This window comes from Echeneis naucrates, chromosome 23 (genome assembly GCF_900963305.1).
Source record: "Echeneis naucrates chromosome 23, fEcheNa1.1, whole genome shotgun sequence".
NCBI lineage: Eukaryota > Metazoa > Chordata > Actinopteri > Carangiformes > Echeneidae > Echeneis > Echeneis naucrates.
This window is the reverse complement of record NC_042533.1, coordinates 6,562,150-6,581,719: the sequence shown is the minus strand read 5'-3', so window position 1 is coordinate 6,581,719 and position 19,570 is coordinate 6,562,150. Positions and strand designations below refer to the sequence as shown.

Here is a 19,570-nt window from a genome sequence, read left to right as displayed (position 1 = left end):
TTTACACAATAGTACAAAATGTTCTAGATGTACACAGTAAAAAAACAAAACAAAACAACTTTGCTGCATTTTATTTACCATGTAGCTTAAATGCAAGTGAGCTAGTTAAAATGAGATTTTATTATGAGGTTTCACATCAGCAAAGATATTTAATTATTTTTTAATTTGTGAGTTTTTTTGCATTTAGAGGGCATCTACACATTCACATTAAAAGGCTGACGTGCGCGTGTTTTGGATTTCCTTTGAGCTTTCCTGTTTTGGTCATTTTGAGAAGGATGTCCAATATTCCCTGCAGCTTCTTTTGATCTAATGAATAAAGTTCGTTTTTTTCCCTGTATATGGGGGTTGATAAGATTGAGAGACTGAGTCATACAGCAACATATGAAACCCAAATAACTGTCCAAGCTTCCCTCATCACATTTAGACGTTTGAGTTGGTGTTTATGTGTTATAAAGCACTATTCAAAACATTTATTAACTAAGCTTTAACAATTCTTGTGTCCCTACTAAGAAACAAGACAGAAACATTATCAATGGTGAAGAGCAGCCAGTCTATTGGACTTTATTATTATTATTTTTTTTAAACACACGGTTGGTGAGAGTTGAACCAACTGTTACATCTGCGTCAAACCCAATTGATTCTTGGCAAGCCACGTTTGAATTTAAAGAAATGCTTTTTTTTTTTTTTTAAATTTGCATCACGAATAATTCATTTCCTGTCCAAGTATAACTTTCTTCCTGTGATATACAAAGTGATGCAGACAACCAGGTCCTAAGTGACATACAAAGGAGTTCATGTTAAAAAATAATATACCAAGGGGTGCTCCTATCCATGCACTGTAAACAAATGGTACTGATAGACAAAAACGGCTGCTTCAGGAAGTCAGCTCAGCAATCCAGCAGTAAAAAACACTTGATATATATCCTGAGTCTTCACAAATCTTGGCATGTGCATGGTCAACAGTAAAACAGCACAGGGAAAAGGACACGACAAGACCGTATTTCAACATAATAATTTAGCATCTAATGTGAGAAAAACGTCTGGGAGTGTCTGCAGCTCGGAGTATTAGGTGAGCTGAGGTGGAAAGAGTGAAATTTAGAATAGTGATCAAGGAAAAGGGAAACAAAGAGGAGTGGTTACTGACTATGGCACTCAGTTGCAAATGTATCCAAAACAGAATAGTCCAGCACACAGACGATATAGAAAACAGTGAGAGTAACACACTCTGGGTGAAACAGTGGTGGCTTTTCCTTCCCGGGCTTTTTGGTTCATCTTTGTTTAAGGTTAATTGTAGAGAAATAAATACTATAGTCAACATCACCAAGCTAAAAAAAAAAACAAAAACAAAAACAACAACATTAAGCTAAATGGGAAAAAAAAATTACACCAACAAAAGCAATATTTTTACATAGTAAACACAATGCATTGATAACCCACTTTTACCTTCCCTGCGGATGTACATTTAAAAATATATTTGACATTGTAAATAGCGTGATGTCTTGGAAAACAGTAGGATAAACAAATCTCCAAGGTGGCCATTCAGTGCCTTCTACTCCTTAAAGGGTCTTAACTGTCACTGCTCCAGGGTCACAACCTCCACCGCCTGGCCGTCCAGAGTGACAGTGTTGTCTATGCGCGTGGCGACTGGCGCCATGGCAACCTGGACGGGCCGGTTGCCTTGTGCGAGGCTGGTCACTACAGTCTGGTACATGCTGACTGGGATCTGGACCAGACCTGAGGAAAACAAGTGGGACATTTTGGATTTCGACATCTTAGTGCTGTTAATAATGCAGAACAAGGATCAATGTCAGTGAACCTTTTTACTCGAATGTGAAGCCTTTTCACCCACGACTGCTTTACGCTCAAATTACTCATGATGGATAAGATTGTAATAAAAAAAATGGAAAAATAAAATCTGCAGATACAATGACAACTAAGGGAATCATTAATTACAGCTCAAGCTGCGAGTAACACTGAATATACCACTTTCCCATTCAGGTAAAAGTAGTCCTAATTCAAATCAGATCAGTTGTTTATTATTTAAGGCCACTGAGGAAAAATGTATCACTGCCATCAATTAATCATTAGTTAAGGCTAGCTCTCTGATATTACCATAGCTTCTGGTAGATTGTAATGGGCCTTCTTCACTACAGGATGCTATTTTATGCACAATCATGCTGTATAAAAAAATAATAATAAATAAATAAATGAAAAAAATAACAACAACCCACAATAAACAGATAAATTAATGAAAATATTCATTAATTGCAGACCTCCGACTAGTAAATACTGCTCCTTCTGTCTTTGGCTAGAGCAAATCTTTGAAGTCTGAGAGCTGTATGTGACAGGAGGCAGCCATGTTACGAAAATAGCATTTCTGAACAATGGTCCACTTGAACATCCCGAGCTTGCTCCCCCCGCCGCTCCAGCTGTGAGTGCGTCTCTGCCTGTAGGGATTATTGCTGGAGTCACATGGGCCTCGGCCCCACCCTACAAGCTGTCACATTGTCACGGGCAGGCAAGAAGGTCAGTGGAGGGGATGGCAGTGGATCATGCCCGCTTCCATTACTGTGAGCTAAGAAGCTGGACCTTGAATGCACCACATATCCATCGCACTTAAATCTTTTTAAAAGTTGCACAAGAGATGACACGGGATGCTTTCAAATGTATTTTCCATGTATTGTACATTATACTTTTTTTAAGAGTAACCTTGTTTTTATTAATAAGTTAACCCCAAAATAAATTAAAAGCCCTTCTGTCAGGTGGGTAATTGTTGGTCCTCTAATGTGGGCTCCTGCTAAGCCCACTCACTGGTGATTTTTGACAGGGTTAAGTTGTGCTGATGCGGGTGATTGTGGTGGCAGTGATTATGAAGGAGAGCTTAAGGAACAGGCCTCTGCCTGGCACTGTGACATACAGACAACACAGTTACTGAGTGAAGTGCCTCCCTCAGCCACTTGAATGCAGTTACTAAGACATGAAGGGCCAAGGTTGGGGTGGCAATGTGTACGTTTTAGTGTGTGGTTTAGTGCGTGTATGCCTGCATGCCTGTGTCAGTGAAGGGTCCTGACATAAGCCAATCAGTGGTGTCTGGGCCAGTGCACTTCAAAGGGTGTGCTCCTCTCCTGTGTAGCACTACTCTGATTAGCTAAGGTCAATAGCTGGGAGAAGGACTGACTTTGCCAGCTCCATTAGTTGTTGAACTGTAGCAGCCAAATGACCCTTCAGGAAACAAGATGCCAAACAATGAAAGCTGCAGATGTTCGCTTTCAATAACACGCATTTATATTAGTGTAAAAATGTACAAATATAGACAGGTACACTGTGTGTGTGTGTGTGTGTCTACAATGCTTTTTAAGAAAAAAAAGAAAGAAAGAAAGAAAGAAAGAAAAAAGGAATCCCAAAGGTACAATATTTTAGCCAGAAAGGTATTTCAATTAAAGGGTTAAGTTGCGCATAATCTCTAAATTTAGAAAAGGCTAAATAAAATTCATGTACATATTGTTGGCATATGTTTGTTTGTGCATGCATATAGACAAGCAGGAAAATCTGGGGTTGTGTGCTGACAGCTGGCCCAGTGATTAGACCAGGGACTGATAATGGAGTGGATCAAAGCTCTTTAGGAGGGCCCCTGTGGGACGTGCTGATGCCCAAGGACCAGTGTCTTTTTATACAAGTGTGTATGTGTATTAATCCCCCTGATAAATACTGATGTCGAGATTGACAGCTTTGACAAGATGTGTGTACAGCTAAACCTTTGAATCTGAGTATTATGAATTATTTGTTGTGTAAGATTGCATTGATTACACATATCAATGCGAAAAGAAATTAGTCTGATGTGGTTTCAGCAACAAATCAAAATGAACTTCCACTTAAATTTCTATTCAGTCAGCAACGGATACACCTCATTTTAAAAGGCGTTAATTCTTATTTGACATTGTCATGACATAAGGCCACAGCTAAAAAATTATTCAACTGCTTAATTAGATCAGAATGGGTTCCCCTGATGTTACTCATTGACAAGCAGTAGCTCGACATCCCACCCTGAGGACACTGACTGTACATATGCTGTAAATGGTTGCTAAAGCTTTCAGTGGGAGACTGTCAGTTAACTGGTCCAAACCCAGCTCACACACACTGCCACAGTGGCACCGCTACAAGAAACACACAAAAACACATAATGTGCCATATCAGTACAGAGTGGATTCCCAGCAGCCAAACTGCAGGTAAGCTGACTTATTCACCTTAATTAGGCTGGGGACAAGTATGTTACTGCGACGGCAGAAAACATTTCTTACAAAATGTTCCCAATGTGTTTTTATGTGGAAAGTGCAAAAATAAATATTTGTTTTAAGATTTTGCAGTTCGCAATTCTGTCAGAACGAAATTGTCAATGTTGTCATTGAGGTATATTTTGTCATGTTGAAAACATTATGGACGAAAGTGTACCTGTGGCATCCTGAACCCCAGCTAGTGCTCCAACAGCAGCTGCTGTCTCTGCCAGGACAATCTGCCCTCCGCCTTGTAGAGTGGCTTCTGCCAAAGTTGCTACAGCATGAGCTGCTGCCTCACTGCAACACACACAGAGCCACAAACCAATCAGATATAATGCAAAAATATCACTTACAAGATGAATTAACTGTGTATATTTGGCCCACAGAAACAAAAACCTCAAGCCTGTGCGCATACACGTGCATGCACGCACACAAAGACAAACAGACACACACTTCTCACAAAGGCAAGGGTTATTAGTGAGATGTGGGGTGAAGAGGTAGGAGTGTATGAGCTGTAAGAGGCTTTTCTAGTCTGGACTTATGGAGAATCTGTCACATCTCCCTAAACGCCAGGTGCTGGGAGCCTAACAAAGCAGTTTTATTAACCAGATTCATCCAGTGGATTTACCACGAGCCTATTACCACACCAGTTTTGTCATGAACTAATGGAACTGTTCACAGCTCAGTTCATAATCACATCTGAGATACAAATGCAGACAGTCGAATAAGGAGGAGGAGGAGCTGAGAGAGTGCACGAACAGTAGCATTCACGTTGTGGCTGTATGTGGATGACACCTAACTTGACACCCTGAAGTGATATGATGGCATTAGAATTAATATAATAATACGGCCTATCAGACCGTGTTGACGTTGAATTTTAGTGTGTATAGTCTTAACTACATAAACTGTGCAACATATTTGGTAATTCTGCAAAATAAAACCCAAAACCAAAATTGATTCCATCATTTCAAAATTCATTCATGAGTACCATCACATGGGAGGCAGTGGAAAGCCGTGCTAACTGCCGTTGACTGCGTCTCATAAATTGTGTCACTCGGGTGTAATTTTTGATCCAATACAGCAGAAAATTCAGCAAGAGAAAGAGGCGCTACTCTCCCTCTGGAGCAGAAAACAGAGACAAAATGTTCCAGAGCCTGTGGAGCAGAGAGCCCAATGTAGCTCACCACAGGTAAACAGCAGGAGGGGAGGGGAGGAGGAGGAGGAGGGAGGACTCAGGTGGGTGCAGGTAACAAGCCCCAGTGGGACATACCCATACACATCTGAAATTATTGCCTTGACAGTACTGCGGGGGAAAAACATCTTATATCTCACTGCGCTCAGTAAGTCTACCTGATGATTTCAGAATATTAAAGAACCCTTGATGTCAGCCTTAAACTCATGAAAATCAAAACAGAATCTTGTAACAGCCTGTGGCATAAATACTTAGTTGATAGTTTTATCAATTCACTGCCATTTTCAAGCTGCTGTATTTTTACGTTGTCATCAGATCCTGCAGACACTTGGCTCTCCATAGGACATGGCTTAAGATCCTGTTGTAGTTCCCATCTGAATACAACTGCATGAGTGTGTTTGCGTGGCTGAATTCCCTTCAGGAAAACAGCTCAACAACAACTCCTGTAGATTGTTTATTACAGAGTGTGATTAAGATATTGACGGACAGAGACAGAGTCTCTACAGTGAGCGAGCAGATAATGAGTGACTGTATATTAAACCATTTCTGAGTTCACTGCCAACACTAGGAATCACATATTTATTACCTGCTCTTCTATTACATCAGATACAAATCATACAGAGCCATTAGTACATGGAAATACATGGATGATAACCATTTTAATGGCTGTACATCTTGCATGCTGTCGCTGTAAAAGCTACAGGCTAATTAATTAGCTGCTGAACCAGTATCAGAGGAAGTTGACTGTTGTCTCCAGGGGACTCTGGTCACCTGCCCTGACAGTTGTTGCATACTTATCCTGTTGTTAGAGCTGTCTCTGCAATTATGGATTTCTCTTATGCTCTGCAGTGTTTGCTGGCACCATTGGTGACTGAACACTCATGAGGTTTGTGTCAGTGAAAACGCAACACAAACTACTATGGCGTGTTTACACTTCCTGGTCGTAAAAAAGTAATGCCACCTCTGCTTTTCTGTTGCTAACAATCCTTAAGTTTGTTGGGGACCTTAAACATCCTGAATATACCAGCCATCCTGCTTGAACCTTTTTCCTCATCTTTCATTCCTCTGACAGGCTGGTGTTAAGAGCCACCTCATATTTTTATGAAAATGCTGTTTACTTGGGACTTGGTAGCAAAGCTGCCCTTCTCCAAGAGCTGGAAAAAAAAATCTTTTCATCATCACCTGTTGAGAGCCATTGTGACGGTTGCTCCCGGTTGGATCTCCTGGCTGGCAGCGACAGCAGCTTCAGCTAGGGATGCTACTGCTTGAGTAGCCTCTGATGCTTGAGTGGTTTGGATTGTCATCTCTCCGCTCTGCAGGGTGGCCCAGTTCTGCTCCACCTGGAGAGAGATAAGAGTTTCATGAAAAAATATCTGAGCATCAACAGTTGAATAAAAAGTATTCTGTAAAAAAAAAGCGGCATTGTTGGCCAGTTTTGGTTTAGTGGTGCTGAATGGACAGCTCCCATAGAACACGCTTTAGCTCATCTTACTTGCTGCATTGTCCGTCGTCTTTGTCCATAGCACTGACGCTTATGGGAGCTTTCATTTGACAGAGTTCAACCCTACTATCAGTTGCCCACACTGCTGTGTTTGATTTAAAGGTGTGTGTATGTGGTCATTACCTCTCCATCAGTCACAGTGGAGTAGTTCACCTGTGCCACTGTCACACCGGGCAACTCTGATGCATCTGCCAGAGTGGCAACCGTGTGTCCTGTGCCAACCTGAGAGAGACACGGTGATGAATAACGCTTTAGAAAAGTCAATTGAAGTGCAATGAAATGCTGCTCAAGAGTATGATGAACCATCAAAAGAAATGTACCTGAATGAGTGAGACTGTTCCATCAGGGTTGTTGATGGTCTGTACCACTGTTTGTGACGGCACAAGGTGAGCGATGCTCTGTGCTGCGGCCAGATGGTGCTGGGTGGTTGTTGTTGTGGTTACCTGCTGATCTTCAAAAGCATACAACAGATCCTCACGGCCGTGCTGCTTGTAGCAGTTCTTCACAATGGTCCGCAGTGCTTGGGTCCAAGACACCTGGAGAAAAGGTTAAAAAAAATTTGCTCATGCGTGAAAATCACAGCTTGATTTTCTACGGTCCTACAGGTAGCTCAGGAGGAAAATATTCCAGGTCAATGGGCACCTTTTTCACTTGTTTTAAAGGCAGTTTTCCCATGATAGCTAAATCAGGGATATGTGTAGTTTAGTTCCACCTTCAGACTTAATCTAAAAAAAATAGGCATGGAACCTTTTGAAAAATTCATATAAGCTATTGTACTTGAACAGTATAGTATATAAATTCAGTTTAAACCAGAATAAATGCCATCTGCAGCAGGATTCAGGCATAAATACAGTATTTCCAACAAAGTCTCACATAATTAAATCATTGCTTTTTAAATGTTTGTCCCCCTCACCCTCTGTTTCTGCTCCTCTGTGCGGACGTCACTGCGGACATTGGCCCAAGGGATATCTTCAGGCCACCACACTGGCTTGCAGCTCTCCTTTCCCCAGCCAGGCTTCCCTCGGCCTGTTGAGTACTTTAGCATCTCTGGGATGAAGGCTCGCAGCTGGGCCTGAAGCAAAGGACAAACGCAGCAAAAGGAGATGATACAGACACAGAAACTCCAAAGTGGAAAGCTGCAGCTTCTTTCCCACCCACCCACACACACACACACACACACACACGCACGCCCTTGAGCAGGCAGCAGGAGGAGGGTATTGATCGTACACCTGCTGCTGGGTGCTGAGATTGTCAGAGCCTGCAAATAGAAACAGTTTCTAAAAGAGGAACAATGCGTTCATGTTTATTAACAGACCAATCTATGGCTATGGCTCCAGGGTGAAGTATTAGACAGACACCAAGAGAGCCATCAGGGCCGATCTAACACAGTTCAGCACTCAACCTGTCTCAGCAAAGTCTCCAGTCTACTCAGCACAGGTATTATTAAGGAGAAGCAGGTCAATGTTGTTGAAAAGAAAGATCAATGTCAACCAAAAACATTAAATTAACTTTGATCACCTGTGACATCTGCTAATTTATAGACTTGTGCAAAGACTTGTGCAAAGGTGTGTCAGACTGGATCAGAGAGAGCTCATCCATTTCATTTGAGTGTGTGCCATTCGCAAATATTGACCTCGGGAAACAATACCACATCAGTGCAAATAGTGGAAATACTGCAGTGCAAAACTAGAAAAAGTCCTCTAATTGTAGGTTGAATGCTTAGTCCTGGAGTTTTGAGGCCAGCACGCAATATTTCAGCCTCACCTCTATCTGTATAAAGAATACACAGATAGAGGTGACATTAGACTTGCTACTCTTGAGTCTTGTGTCATGTGTGGTCTCGAGTTAATCTGATTTATTTGCTAATGATCAACGTGCTTGAGGCCGACCAGTGAGATTCACACATAGCACACATATCCAATCACCATCACATCAACACTTCCAGAACAGGCGTACACTCACTGACAGGCCAGGGTGGGGCTTAGCGCCAATGTCCTCAGTGTCCTGGTAATATGCAAGCATCACCGAGGGATTATATTGCACAATGAGGCACTGCAGCGTCTGCCTGCCTTGACATCATGGGCTAAATTTGGTTCCGGAAGAAATAAATCCCTCTCCCCTCCCCTCTAGACCCCCTTTTTCTAACTCACAAACCACCAATAAATAGCTCATCAGTTCAATAGACAGAGCAAGACATAAGACCAAATGGGTCTTACATGAAAATGGATGGCAAGTATTTTATTGTGATGGCGAAGATTTCATAGAGAGGCTGCAATAAATGGCGCTTCACTTCAACCCACACTGAGCTGACAACTGATCAGCCTGGTCAGAAAGGACTTAGTAGCAGAATTTTTTTTTATTGCATTTCCACCTGTGGCTGGTGTGAATGTATGTGGATGCAGGTTTGCAAGACCAGGTGGCCTAATTACAGTGGCTAGTGAGTTAAGTGGCATGTTGTACTGGCATCTACATCCCCACCCCCAATCCTAATCCTCCAAGCAATGACCCAATCAACATTTAGGAAGGTGGCTATGTTGTTGGGTTCCTGGCCTTAACAAGGCTGGGGAGTAATTATTGGCTCAGGCTAGTCCCAGGATCACCTGCTACAGATGCTCCATATATTGGACTGGTCAGGGCCTCTGCCTGCGTCACTAAACCTCACTTGGGATTTCTTCAGCTGCATAAAACCCACTACAGATGTCTACATAGGCAAAAAATGGATCAGCGAAACAAAGTTTGAACGATCTCCCTTTCATTGTAAAGCTCATATTTTATTTGATATTCATACTTTTCGTATCCAAGGTTCATCGACCTTTCCAAGAAGAACTGGACAACATCTTGTCTCCCTTTGACCTGCCCACACTGTTCCACCTGGCACGGTGAAACTGAGTGAGGCAACAGGTTACTCATGATAATCTCATCCTACAACCTCCAGAAAAACAAGCACCATCTAACACCTGTGCGTCGAGGACTCATCTGGCCTAGTGATTGGCTGTGATTGGCTCCCGGGGTTGAGAACCGTCTCTGGGGCCCACCGTCATACTGGCTACTCTGACAATGATCCAGAGAATGCGTCAGCAGCACTGGGATGGTACAGTAAACAAGCTGGGATCCCCCGGGTGAAGAATCAACTGGTGCTAATGTTGTAGTGAAAGGCTGACCAAGAACAGCCTGCACCCCCTCTCACTGCATGCTGGTGCTACAGCCTGTCTAGAAAGAGGAGGAGGCTTTGCTTGTTTTCAGCTTTTCAAAGGCACATTACCAATGCATCAGGGATACTCTAACAATCCATGAACGAATTCATCGAATGACCATGTGAAAAGAACCAAAAATCATGTCTGACCTTGATGCATGCTGTATCGCTTAATTTCTTGTTCGTGAGACACACGATTGTTATTTGTTGCCAACTGGTGCCCCCTGCAGGGTTTACGGACATTACGGCTACTGCTCAAACATCAAAAGGTAATTCTGGATATGCCACTTCCTACCCAGGATTAGCTGCAGATGGCATGATACATGTTGTTTTACTTGAGAGGACTGAGCCATGATAGATGAGCAGACAAACATGGTGCTGAGTCTGACCTGGGTCATCTTGTCCACAGAGACAGGGATGCCATCAATGGTGAGGGGGGGCAGTTCTGAGGCTAACTCTCCCCCTGCAGGGGCATGTTCTGCCAGGGCGTTCTCCAGATCCTCCAACATCATACTTTTATACTTCCTCACCTGTAGCATAGAAAAAGTGTGGAAATCAGTTTGCTCAAGAGAAAATTCCATTTTTGGATTTGAATCATTTATCGGTTAAAAAAACAAACAAACAAATATTTGCTGAAAGAAATTATGAGATCTTCGAATGTGATGGAAGTCTACCATCACATTCAGAATAACTGATAGCACTCACCACATTCTCCAGGGGAGCAGCACCAAACACCTTAAACACTGGGTTGGGCTTGGAGGGTGAAATACAAAGCACTATAGCCTGCTGGCCCACTCTGGTAGTGTACTCATCCAGTGTGGCTCTTAGTTTCCTGTAAGCATACAGTAGAAATTTTTACCTGCTTCAGAATAACAGTACAAGTCCAACTCTCTCTGAGGGCAAAGACTACACAGGGCAGAGGGATAAGGAAGAAGTGGTTTTCTTCATGTTCAGTGCTCACCTGAGCAGACGGGTCTGCTGCCTCTTGCGGATTGATGGGTTGGATTCAAAGATATGAGGCCTCTTTCTTTTCTTTCCAGTTGCCACGGCAGCAGCAGCTGCCATGCCTACTGGCCCTGAGTGGAGAAGAAAGAATAAGATTGTGCACTGTGAATGACACCGATCATCAGAATGGATACTATATGCTGTGTATAGCTGCAGCTGTGTGGCAATTTCCCTAAATGTACATGTCATATGGTGATTATTCATCTAGGGATTTGATTTTAACATTTGCTTTAAAAAAGTTTAGAGCTGGGTTACAATAGCTTCTCACTGGCACCATTTGGTAACTCAAGAAGGCAAGAGACAAACCTTACTCTAAGTAGTTTAAATTAAATATGTTAAAGCAATCAGCCTTCACACAACAGTACTCTGGCACCATCTGCTGTTCAGACCAAAATATCACACTGCAATCAGGATATGCTGTTTTACTGTATTGCAAAAAAAAAAAATCTAGATAATACTATTGAGAACTATAATAATAAAAATACACCTAAACAACATATAAATCTGGTTTGTAATGACACTCAGTCTTTGTTCCTCCAGACTTACCTGCAGCGGCCAGGTGGGCGGTGACTTCATCTGTGCCAGCTGAGTTGAGGATGTCTGTGTCATCATAGGGATCATCATCTGGCGAAGATGTTGAGTCTTCCTCAGCACTCATCATGGATGTTTCAGTGAAGGTGGCAACATGAACCTACACACAGTAAGGAACTAGGTAAAGGGGTATGCAGCTCTACAGTTCATCATAAGGTTTTATATCATCTTCTGAATAACTAAAGGTGTGATAAAAAGGGTGACTCCTCCTCTGGTTCATACTATTTTGCATGATGAATTAATTATTTGGCATGTTGGTGCACCTGTCGGACCTGTTGGCTGACAGCGGAGGCCTCGATGGTGGTCATGTGCTCTGTTTGGTGAACTGTGTGCTCCTCCATTATCAGCCACCTGGTTTACACAGCTAGATCAACAGTATAATGACTAAGCAGAGAAAAGGGAAAGAGAGAGATACAGCATAGTATCATATTTAATCCTCCATCTATTCTTTATAAATATGCAAATAATTCCTGCTCTATTATATATTAATATGCAGCATAGAAGAAACATATTATATACACTCAATAACATAACAACCCAACTTCCCTGGTATATGTTCAGCGGTGTGCTGATGTTTACATAAATGCATAACTCTATTGATCACCAACAGACTGCAGGCTTATGATTAAAGTAACCTAGTTTCATATTATTGGAATGAAAGTGAACACAAAATAAATGATGTTTCATACATTATGATTATACAATCTATTAAAAGGAATCTGAGGCAACACTGCCACCTTGCTGGGTTACAAATATTATAATTCCATTCACATTAGCCTTTAGTGGAATTTTGTACAATTCTTCTTATTACTGGCTTAAAATTGTGTACATCAATAATGTAAAACTTTAGTCTGCAGTTGTCTTTGTGATTCTGGCTGCACTATAGCTGCTCCTCCTCTAGAGGGCTTTGGTTGTATACAAGCTTAATTTGGATATTACTGTGAACAATGCAAGAAAATTATCTTTATTGTCCAGTTTATTAAGTTTTAAATAGTAAGATTTTATATGACATTAATCTGCAAGACATGCATCAACACATAAATACACACATCACTATATATTTCCCGAAACATATCACAGTCATACCTTAATTTGAAATACATCTCAATAAAGAGGATATTTCTGATAGCACACAGTCTAAATGTTGTCCAAGTGTGAGACACTGACTGTCTGGACTGGAGTTATATTACAGGCTGATAGAGGGAGGAAAGTCATTGATACAACAAGGAGAAATTTAAAACAAAGTGTTGAGTTCGCTAAAAAAAATCCATGACTTATTATTTATATTTAGGCAAGCTTTCTGAATGAAATGTTCCACTGGGGTATTTTTAATGGGGACAACTTTTTCATTTGGTAGACGGCAGCTGATTTGGGGGAATATGTCTTTAAGCAGGTGTATTCAGTACACATGGAGATGACTCTTAAAAACAAAAACTAACATTAATACCCACTAAAAAGTAATAATAATAAAAAAAAAAACCCACAAAGAGACTAAAGACACACAGACGTTTTCTCATCAGAGTGCTGGGAAATACAGTACATGAGTGTAGCGCCGATTGAATCAATGGGCAGATGCACAGATCGGTGCACGACTAAACAATAAGGAGATAAATAATCTGGTCTGTGGCCATAAATGAAGATGTTTCTCTGCAGCAGCCACTAAGCGATGCAAACCGCCTGCACAGGGCTGTTCTTGTCGTTGCTCCAGCCTTACAGAGCTCTGATATTACACGACTTGCCGGTCGGTTGACATCGGCTGCTCAACCGAGCTAAGCTAGCAATGTCCTACATTTGGCTAATTAGCCGGCTAAGCTAACCATTTGGCGCTGTAGTTTCGGCCACATGAATGGACGTCGGCTGTGATCGCGGAGATGAGCCGTTTTTTTTTTTTTTTTTTGGTGATCGGACACCGATCTTGGTTTATTTCAGTGTGCGTTTAGAGCCGAACATCGGGAGCGCGGCAGCCGAAGAAACCCGCGCAATATGAAACAAAACAGCGCTGAAACAGGCCGAGCGGCCTCCTCCGCGGCTCCGCTCCATCTCTGCTTGTTGTCGAAACGCGCTTACAACCGTTAAAAATAAGAACAACAAGAAGAAAAAGGGAGACACATGTGCATCGCAATCCTGCTGCAGTCAACACCTAAACAATCTGCATCTTTCGCCCTCGACGCTGCCGGGTTCGATGATGCGGCTGCGCCGGGGCTGAAATAGATGGAGATTGCGCGGTAGGGCACTAACCTCAGAGCGGCTGCGCTACTTCGGGCCTGCGCCGTACAGCGGGGATGGAGCCGAGCTGTAATGGAGGACAGAGGGGAGCCAGCAGCACACAACAACCGGCACACCAAACGCAACTGTGATCTACGCCACTGATGCCTTCAGGTGCCCACCCGATGGATCCCGCACACCGAGTGTGGAAAGACTGCACTGAGAATAAACTTAAAGCGACGGCCGCTGTTTCGTTTGTCTGCTTTCATTAAATAAAAAGACACACTTAGAATGAGATGGTATGATGATGATGATGATGATTTCAGTGCCAGACTGGCCAACAGTGTAGATTATAAAACTAAACCAGGATAGTTTACTGTAAGGATGTTCATATTACAATTTCTCTTTCGCATCTGAATGATTTATAAACCTTTTAGATTTTTAGAGCAGCGATTAAAATAAAGTCTTATTAGTTCATTCGGCGATAGTTAAGTATGCAAACACAAACACATACTCATAGTAAAATTACAGTAAGTAAAATTAAGCAAGATCAATCTCAGGGGTGTTGTAAACACAAAATAAACCAAAAAGATAAAGTGTAGACTCTTTGAAATAAAATTGCAACATTAGAACTGCAGATAAATGTAAGTCTGGGAAAGGTAACTTCATATCTACTGCTAATTACATAGACAAAACAATTCTAAACAATTTGTGTAATGCATGAAAAACTGAAAAGATAAATTACATTACTCTGATTACATACATTGCGATATGTACATAACATAACATAACGTTGCGAGCAATTACTGACTCGTATTAATGTCAGTAATTACATATTGATAGTAATTTCATTCCATTCACACATTCAGTAATGCCGGTAGTCACACATTTCCCTTCTCAAGTGTCGTTTTTATTCAGTCCAGACCAGTTAAGTCAACGAACAAGAGCTGCTGGTATTTCCAATAGTCTTGAACGCCGCATCAGACAGGGGAAACCACGCCCCCCTCCACTGACCTGCTGTCAACCTGCAGACAGCAGGACCGCCGGGATGTTCAAGTTAGAAGAAGTGAGCTGAAAAAGACTAATGCAGCCCCGTCAAGGTGTGAAAAGGTCACTTATGAGATGAAAACGCAAAGTCCGTGCATTAATTTCCGAAAACGAAACGAGCTAAGCCAAAACAAGATTTCCAAGTCACTTCAATCAGCAGCACCTGCCGATGTGCAGCTTTGCACCTGGACCTGATGACAGGTTAGTGAACTCTTCCGCAAAGTCACTCATTTGTTTTTATTAGTTAGCTTTGTCCAAAACACGGATTAAACATTTTGTACTGTCAGAGCCAAATTTATTATAAGGCTCAAATCTGTACAGGTTTGGCTGAGTCATAGCTTTGCCTTAAACCTTCACTTTACCACATGTTTTGAGACCATCATACTCCTAAAAGTGAAATGAAAAGAGGTAAAGGTAAAAATCCAAAGCCTCCTCTGTTCTCAATAGAAAGATTTATAACGTTATTAAACACTAATGCCTCTGCTAGACTTTTTTTTTTTTTTTTTGGGGGGGGGGGTTGTCAATTGCAGGCAGATAGATAGTAACCATTACTGTAAATGTATGGATAACTTGACTCTGATGCTGTAAGCCTCATGTAGTTTGTACTCATAACAGATGTAGAAGACACAAACTGTGTTGGCCAACTTCAGGTGATCTGATTTGATGACAGTTCCCACGGAAAAGCTGACTGGGAGGCCAATATGGTAAGTTTCTGATGATACTACTTTTAAACTGAGTGTGCACGCCAATAGCTCATCACAGACCAGCCAAGCGCAACATTAACACATCTCAAGGGGGCATAAATATTATGCCAGACAGAATAAAGTCAGTCAAGTCAGCTTTATTTTTAGAGCGCATTTAAATGCAGCCTGAGATGATCAAAGTGCTGTACAAACAACATTAAATAAAAGAAAGTGAGAAAGATCATACTACAGAAAGAAACATAGTGAACACACAAACATAACAATAGATTGAACTTACAATACCAATGAACAATTCTTTAACCTATAGTTCAAAGACGGAGCCACAGGGAGCACACTTAATATCTAATCACAGCTGGTTTCATCATTTTGAGCAGCGACTGTCACCTTTTAGTATAGTTAGTCAATGTGGGACATAAAAGAGAGATGAGCAGAGATCTAGTGCTGATGAAGAGGGTCTGTGTTTTGTTTTTTTTCCCCCCAATACCTAAATTATGTATGCTGTCTTTTTATATATGGGAACCACACTATTCTGTTGGTGTCACGTCATAGAAGTTATCTGCCATGTTGGATGGCACCTCAACAGAGGTGCACATAGGAGCGCCTAGTTTATTCACTGACATTTGGCTAAATCCTCTAAGATGCAGTCAACACACCGCAAGGGGGCAGCATTACCTTATAAATTACTCTTGTCCTCTGAGGTTTGTGGTAACAGGAGATGGCAGTGAGGCATCATCGATGCAGCTCTCTGTAGGTGCCCTGGCTTGTATTCAAGATGATGGATGTTTTACATTAGTGTGTGGTGACAGCAGCTTATGTTTGTGTCTGACTAAATGTCAGCAAGTATCATATTCAAAAATCTGACTGCAGAGCTGCAGAGTGTGACTCCACATTTTACAGCTTCCACACTGTGTAACTGACCTTCATACTGCACTCCATCACTGTCTGCCCGCTGTCTGTCTGTCCGTCTTTGCTTCAGCATCGGGATGATTCATTGCAATCGAAGCGTATACTAAAGCAACATGGTGGACAAACTATAGTCGGACACAAAGGGGCATATTTGCAGAACCTGTTGTGGGTTTAAAACGACTTTGTTAAGCTTTCCTTGTAGATTTTGAAGAATGTTGTACCTTTGACTAGATGGTACTGTTGACCATACCTACTATATGTGGACGTAAAGTAACGTTCAAGGTTTAGTGACTGAGTTTTTGTTTCTCAAGGGCACTGGAAAAAAAATCTGTTAGTTGGCTGGTGGTATGATGATGGAGAGAAAAGCCGGAGAGTGTTAATGAACCAAGGTCCTATTATTTGGTCCCTTTCTGCTTTATCTTCCGTGGGCTGTGGTTGGGTATAGATAAGGCTTAAGGCCCAGGGGTCTGGAATCAATAATGAATGTAATTGCTGAGGTGGAAGTGAGGATAATTGAAGGTAATTGTGTGGACCATCACAAGCACTGGAGAGAGGTCAAGTCATGGGAGAGAAGGCGATGGTAGTGGTGATGAGAAGAAAATAATTTTGCTTGTATTCTAGTCCTTCCACTCCTAAGGTATTGGAGATTCCCCTGGTGACCATCTCTTTGTCCAACTAATTTGTTTGTTGCCCTTAAAAGTTACAAGATTGATCCTGTATCTAAAATGTCTCACAAACAGTGAAATATTCATCTTCATATTGACTATAAATGTTTTGCTGGTCTTGCATAAAGTTACTGCTTCAGCCCAAGGAAATAACAAAATGGCATCACTGTAAAAATTAGCAGTGATGCAGTTCATAGATATCAGTATTAAGCTGGGGTGTCTATCCTCACAAGGTCTGCAGATAATACATGTATTCTGAATTTTCCACTTCACTTTTCTATTGGTTGCTACAATTTATAGCTACAGGGATTGCCTTGGGCTAATAATTCTACCTGTATTAAGTCTATTTGTTTCTTCACTTCTACCAACATCTTAATATTTTTTTTGTATCACCCTCAGTTATTTTCACCTTTCAAAAATGATCATTGCCCTTCAATTTATGCACGCTGCTTTTTCTGAGTGAAACATTGGTTTTGTGTTTCTGGCTGCTAAGGGTTGGGCTGAGGCAGCTGTTAGCTGTCTCAAGACATGTCTCAAGAGGGTGTCTCAGCACTGGTACATGTGGGAGTGTCAAGTTTATTTATTCACTTGTTTGCCTGAATCATTTAATCCAGGCAGTATTAAACATGCAACTGTTTTAAACTTAAGTAGCCACTAGGGTGCAGTTTAAAGCCAAGCTGGACAGCACTATGGACGTCAACAGAGGTTGGTGTACTCAGCGTTTGTTTCGTGGTGTGTATTTGTTTTAGATCTTGGCCTATTTGCTCCTGGTAGGTGAGACTCTAAAAGGTGAAATGTTCTCAATCGTCAGCAGGGGGCAATGCTCCACCATGCATGAAGCCAAAAATCAACAGTTTTAGAAACTATGCTGCTGCTCTGCAGAGTCATGCCCACTGAATGATATGACACATTCATTCATATTTCACCCTGAAAACTTTCAGAGATTACTTCCATCAAGCACCCTGGGGCAAAATTAATCTGAGATCCATGCTGTGTTATCTTTGAGTGGATTATCTCAAATTTAGGTGTATATTTTGCGGTTGAGTTTACTCTCTTGCAGAAAGCGAATATATCTGGTGTCAGCATCAGGAAGAGATAAATTACAGGATACATCTAGTATAACCTTGAATACACAATGTGTTGGTATATCTAGGAGTGATAGAAACAGAATTGCTTTTATTTGGCTATACAATGCTCTATAATGGCAAGCTTTACCAATAAACATGTTTTTACTTTACTTTCTGAGATTTTTATGTAACAATATCAATTTTTTTCATAACTTGATCAATGCTGAGCTCACCCACTTCATGTAGGACGATGTCTTTTCATTTTGGTAAAACATTTGCACATGTTCCAGGATATAGTTACTGAGAGTCAGTATTGGCAACATTAGTCTTTACCAAATAAAGACCATGATATGAATAGAAGGAATGTGAGTAAATAGGAGCAGTAGTTTGAATGACAAACCAAAGTGTGTGAAAATTTTAGTAAGTACAAATGCAATGATGCAACATCAATCACCTGCTTTGATGTCACAGCCAGGGGTTTCCAGGTGATCACACAACTTCACAGCTCTGCTGTCACTGGCTGGCTCAGAGGAAGCAGTTCCACCTTTCCTCCTTGCGGATCCCTCTCCCCTGGAGGATTTGGTGAGGACTGCTGTCAGTGATGAATGCTCTTTGTAATCTAACAGGATGTTTGATTGGAAGTTCTCCCCTTATCTCTGTGTAACTTACCATTCAGCTGGAAAGGAATGTGAATAGTTTGAGAGTATTCAGAGTATCTTGCATACTATGTGCACTTTGCACTGACACCATATTTTGATTCCAGTCTACTGTGCTTACCTGCTGGAAGACACACAGCTCCTCATGTTTCATCCTCAGTCCGACCAGCTCTTCTTTTTTTTTTCACTGTACTCCAGTCTCTCTGTCTCCCCCATATGATCTTTCTTTCTCCTGATACTCTGGTATTTTCCTTAAACAAGAACAAGCCTGTGACGAGTCAAAACAGAGAAATCTGAGAGTGAGCAAGTCTGTGACTGTATACGAGTTGGAGAAGAGGAGTGAAAACAATGTTGCTATGCTTAAAGTGAAGCCTGAGATTGGCTGAAACCGGAGCATAAAGCAGGTGAGGCCAAAAGGCCAGAAACATAGGATAAAGAAAAACTTTATAAAGTGCAAAAAAACACCTCCATGAACACTTTGTGTGAAGTATCTCTCTTTCTTCCTTCATGATGTGCCTCCCTGCCTAATTGGAAATGTAGTGTTGGTAATGAACCTGTTTATAG

General features: G+C 41.5%; 1 protein-coding gene across 1 annotated transcript; it reads right to left on the bottom strand.

Moving 5' to 3' along the window:
* Positions 1 to 1,573: 1,573 nt before the first annotated feature.
* Positions 1,574 to 12,097, bottom strand: nrf1 (nuclear respiratory factor 1). Its single transcript, XM_029495527.1, has 11 exons — positions 12,020 to 12,097; positions 11,712 to 11,856; positions 11,122 to 11,236; positions 10,866 to 10,992; positions 10,550 to 10,690; positions 7,881 to 8,039; positions 7,288 to 7,503; positions 7,091 to 7,189; positions 6,649 to 6,806; positions 4,450 to 4,571; positions 1,574 to 1,734 (listed from the first exon to the last, which is right to left on the bottom strand). Exons 1-11 carry the CDS (start codon positions 12,095 to 12,097, stop codon positions 1,574 to 1,576), a joined length of 1,521 nt encoding a protein of 506 aa, XP_029351387.1.
* Between the last annotated feature and the right edge of the window lie 7,473 nt (positions 12,098 to 19,570).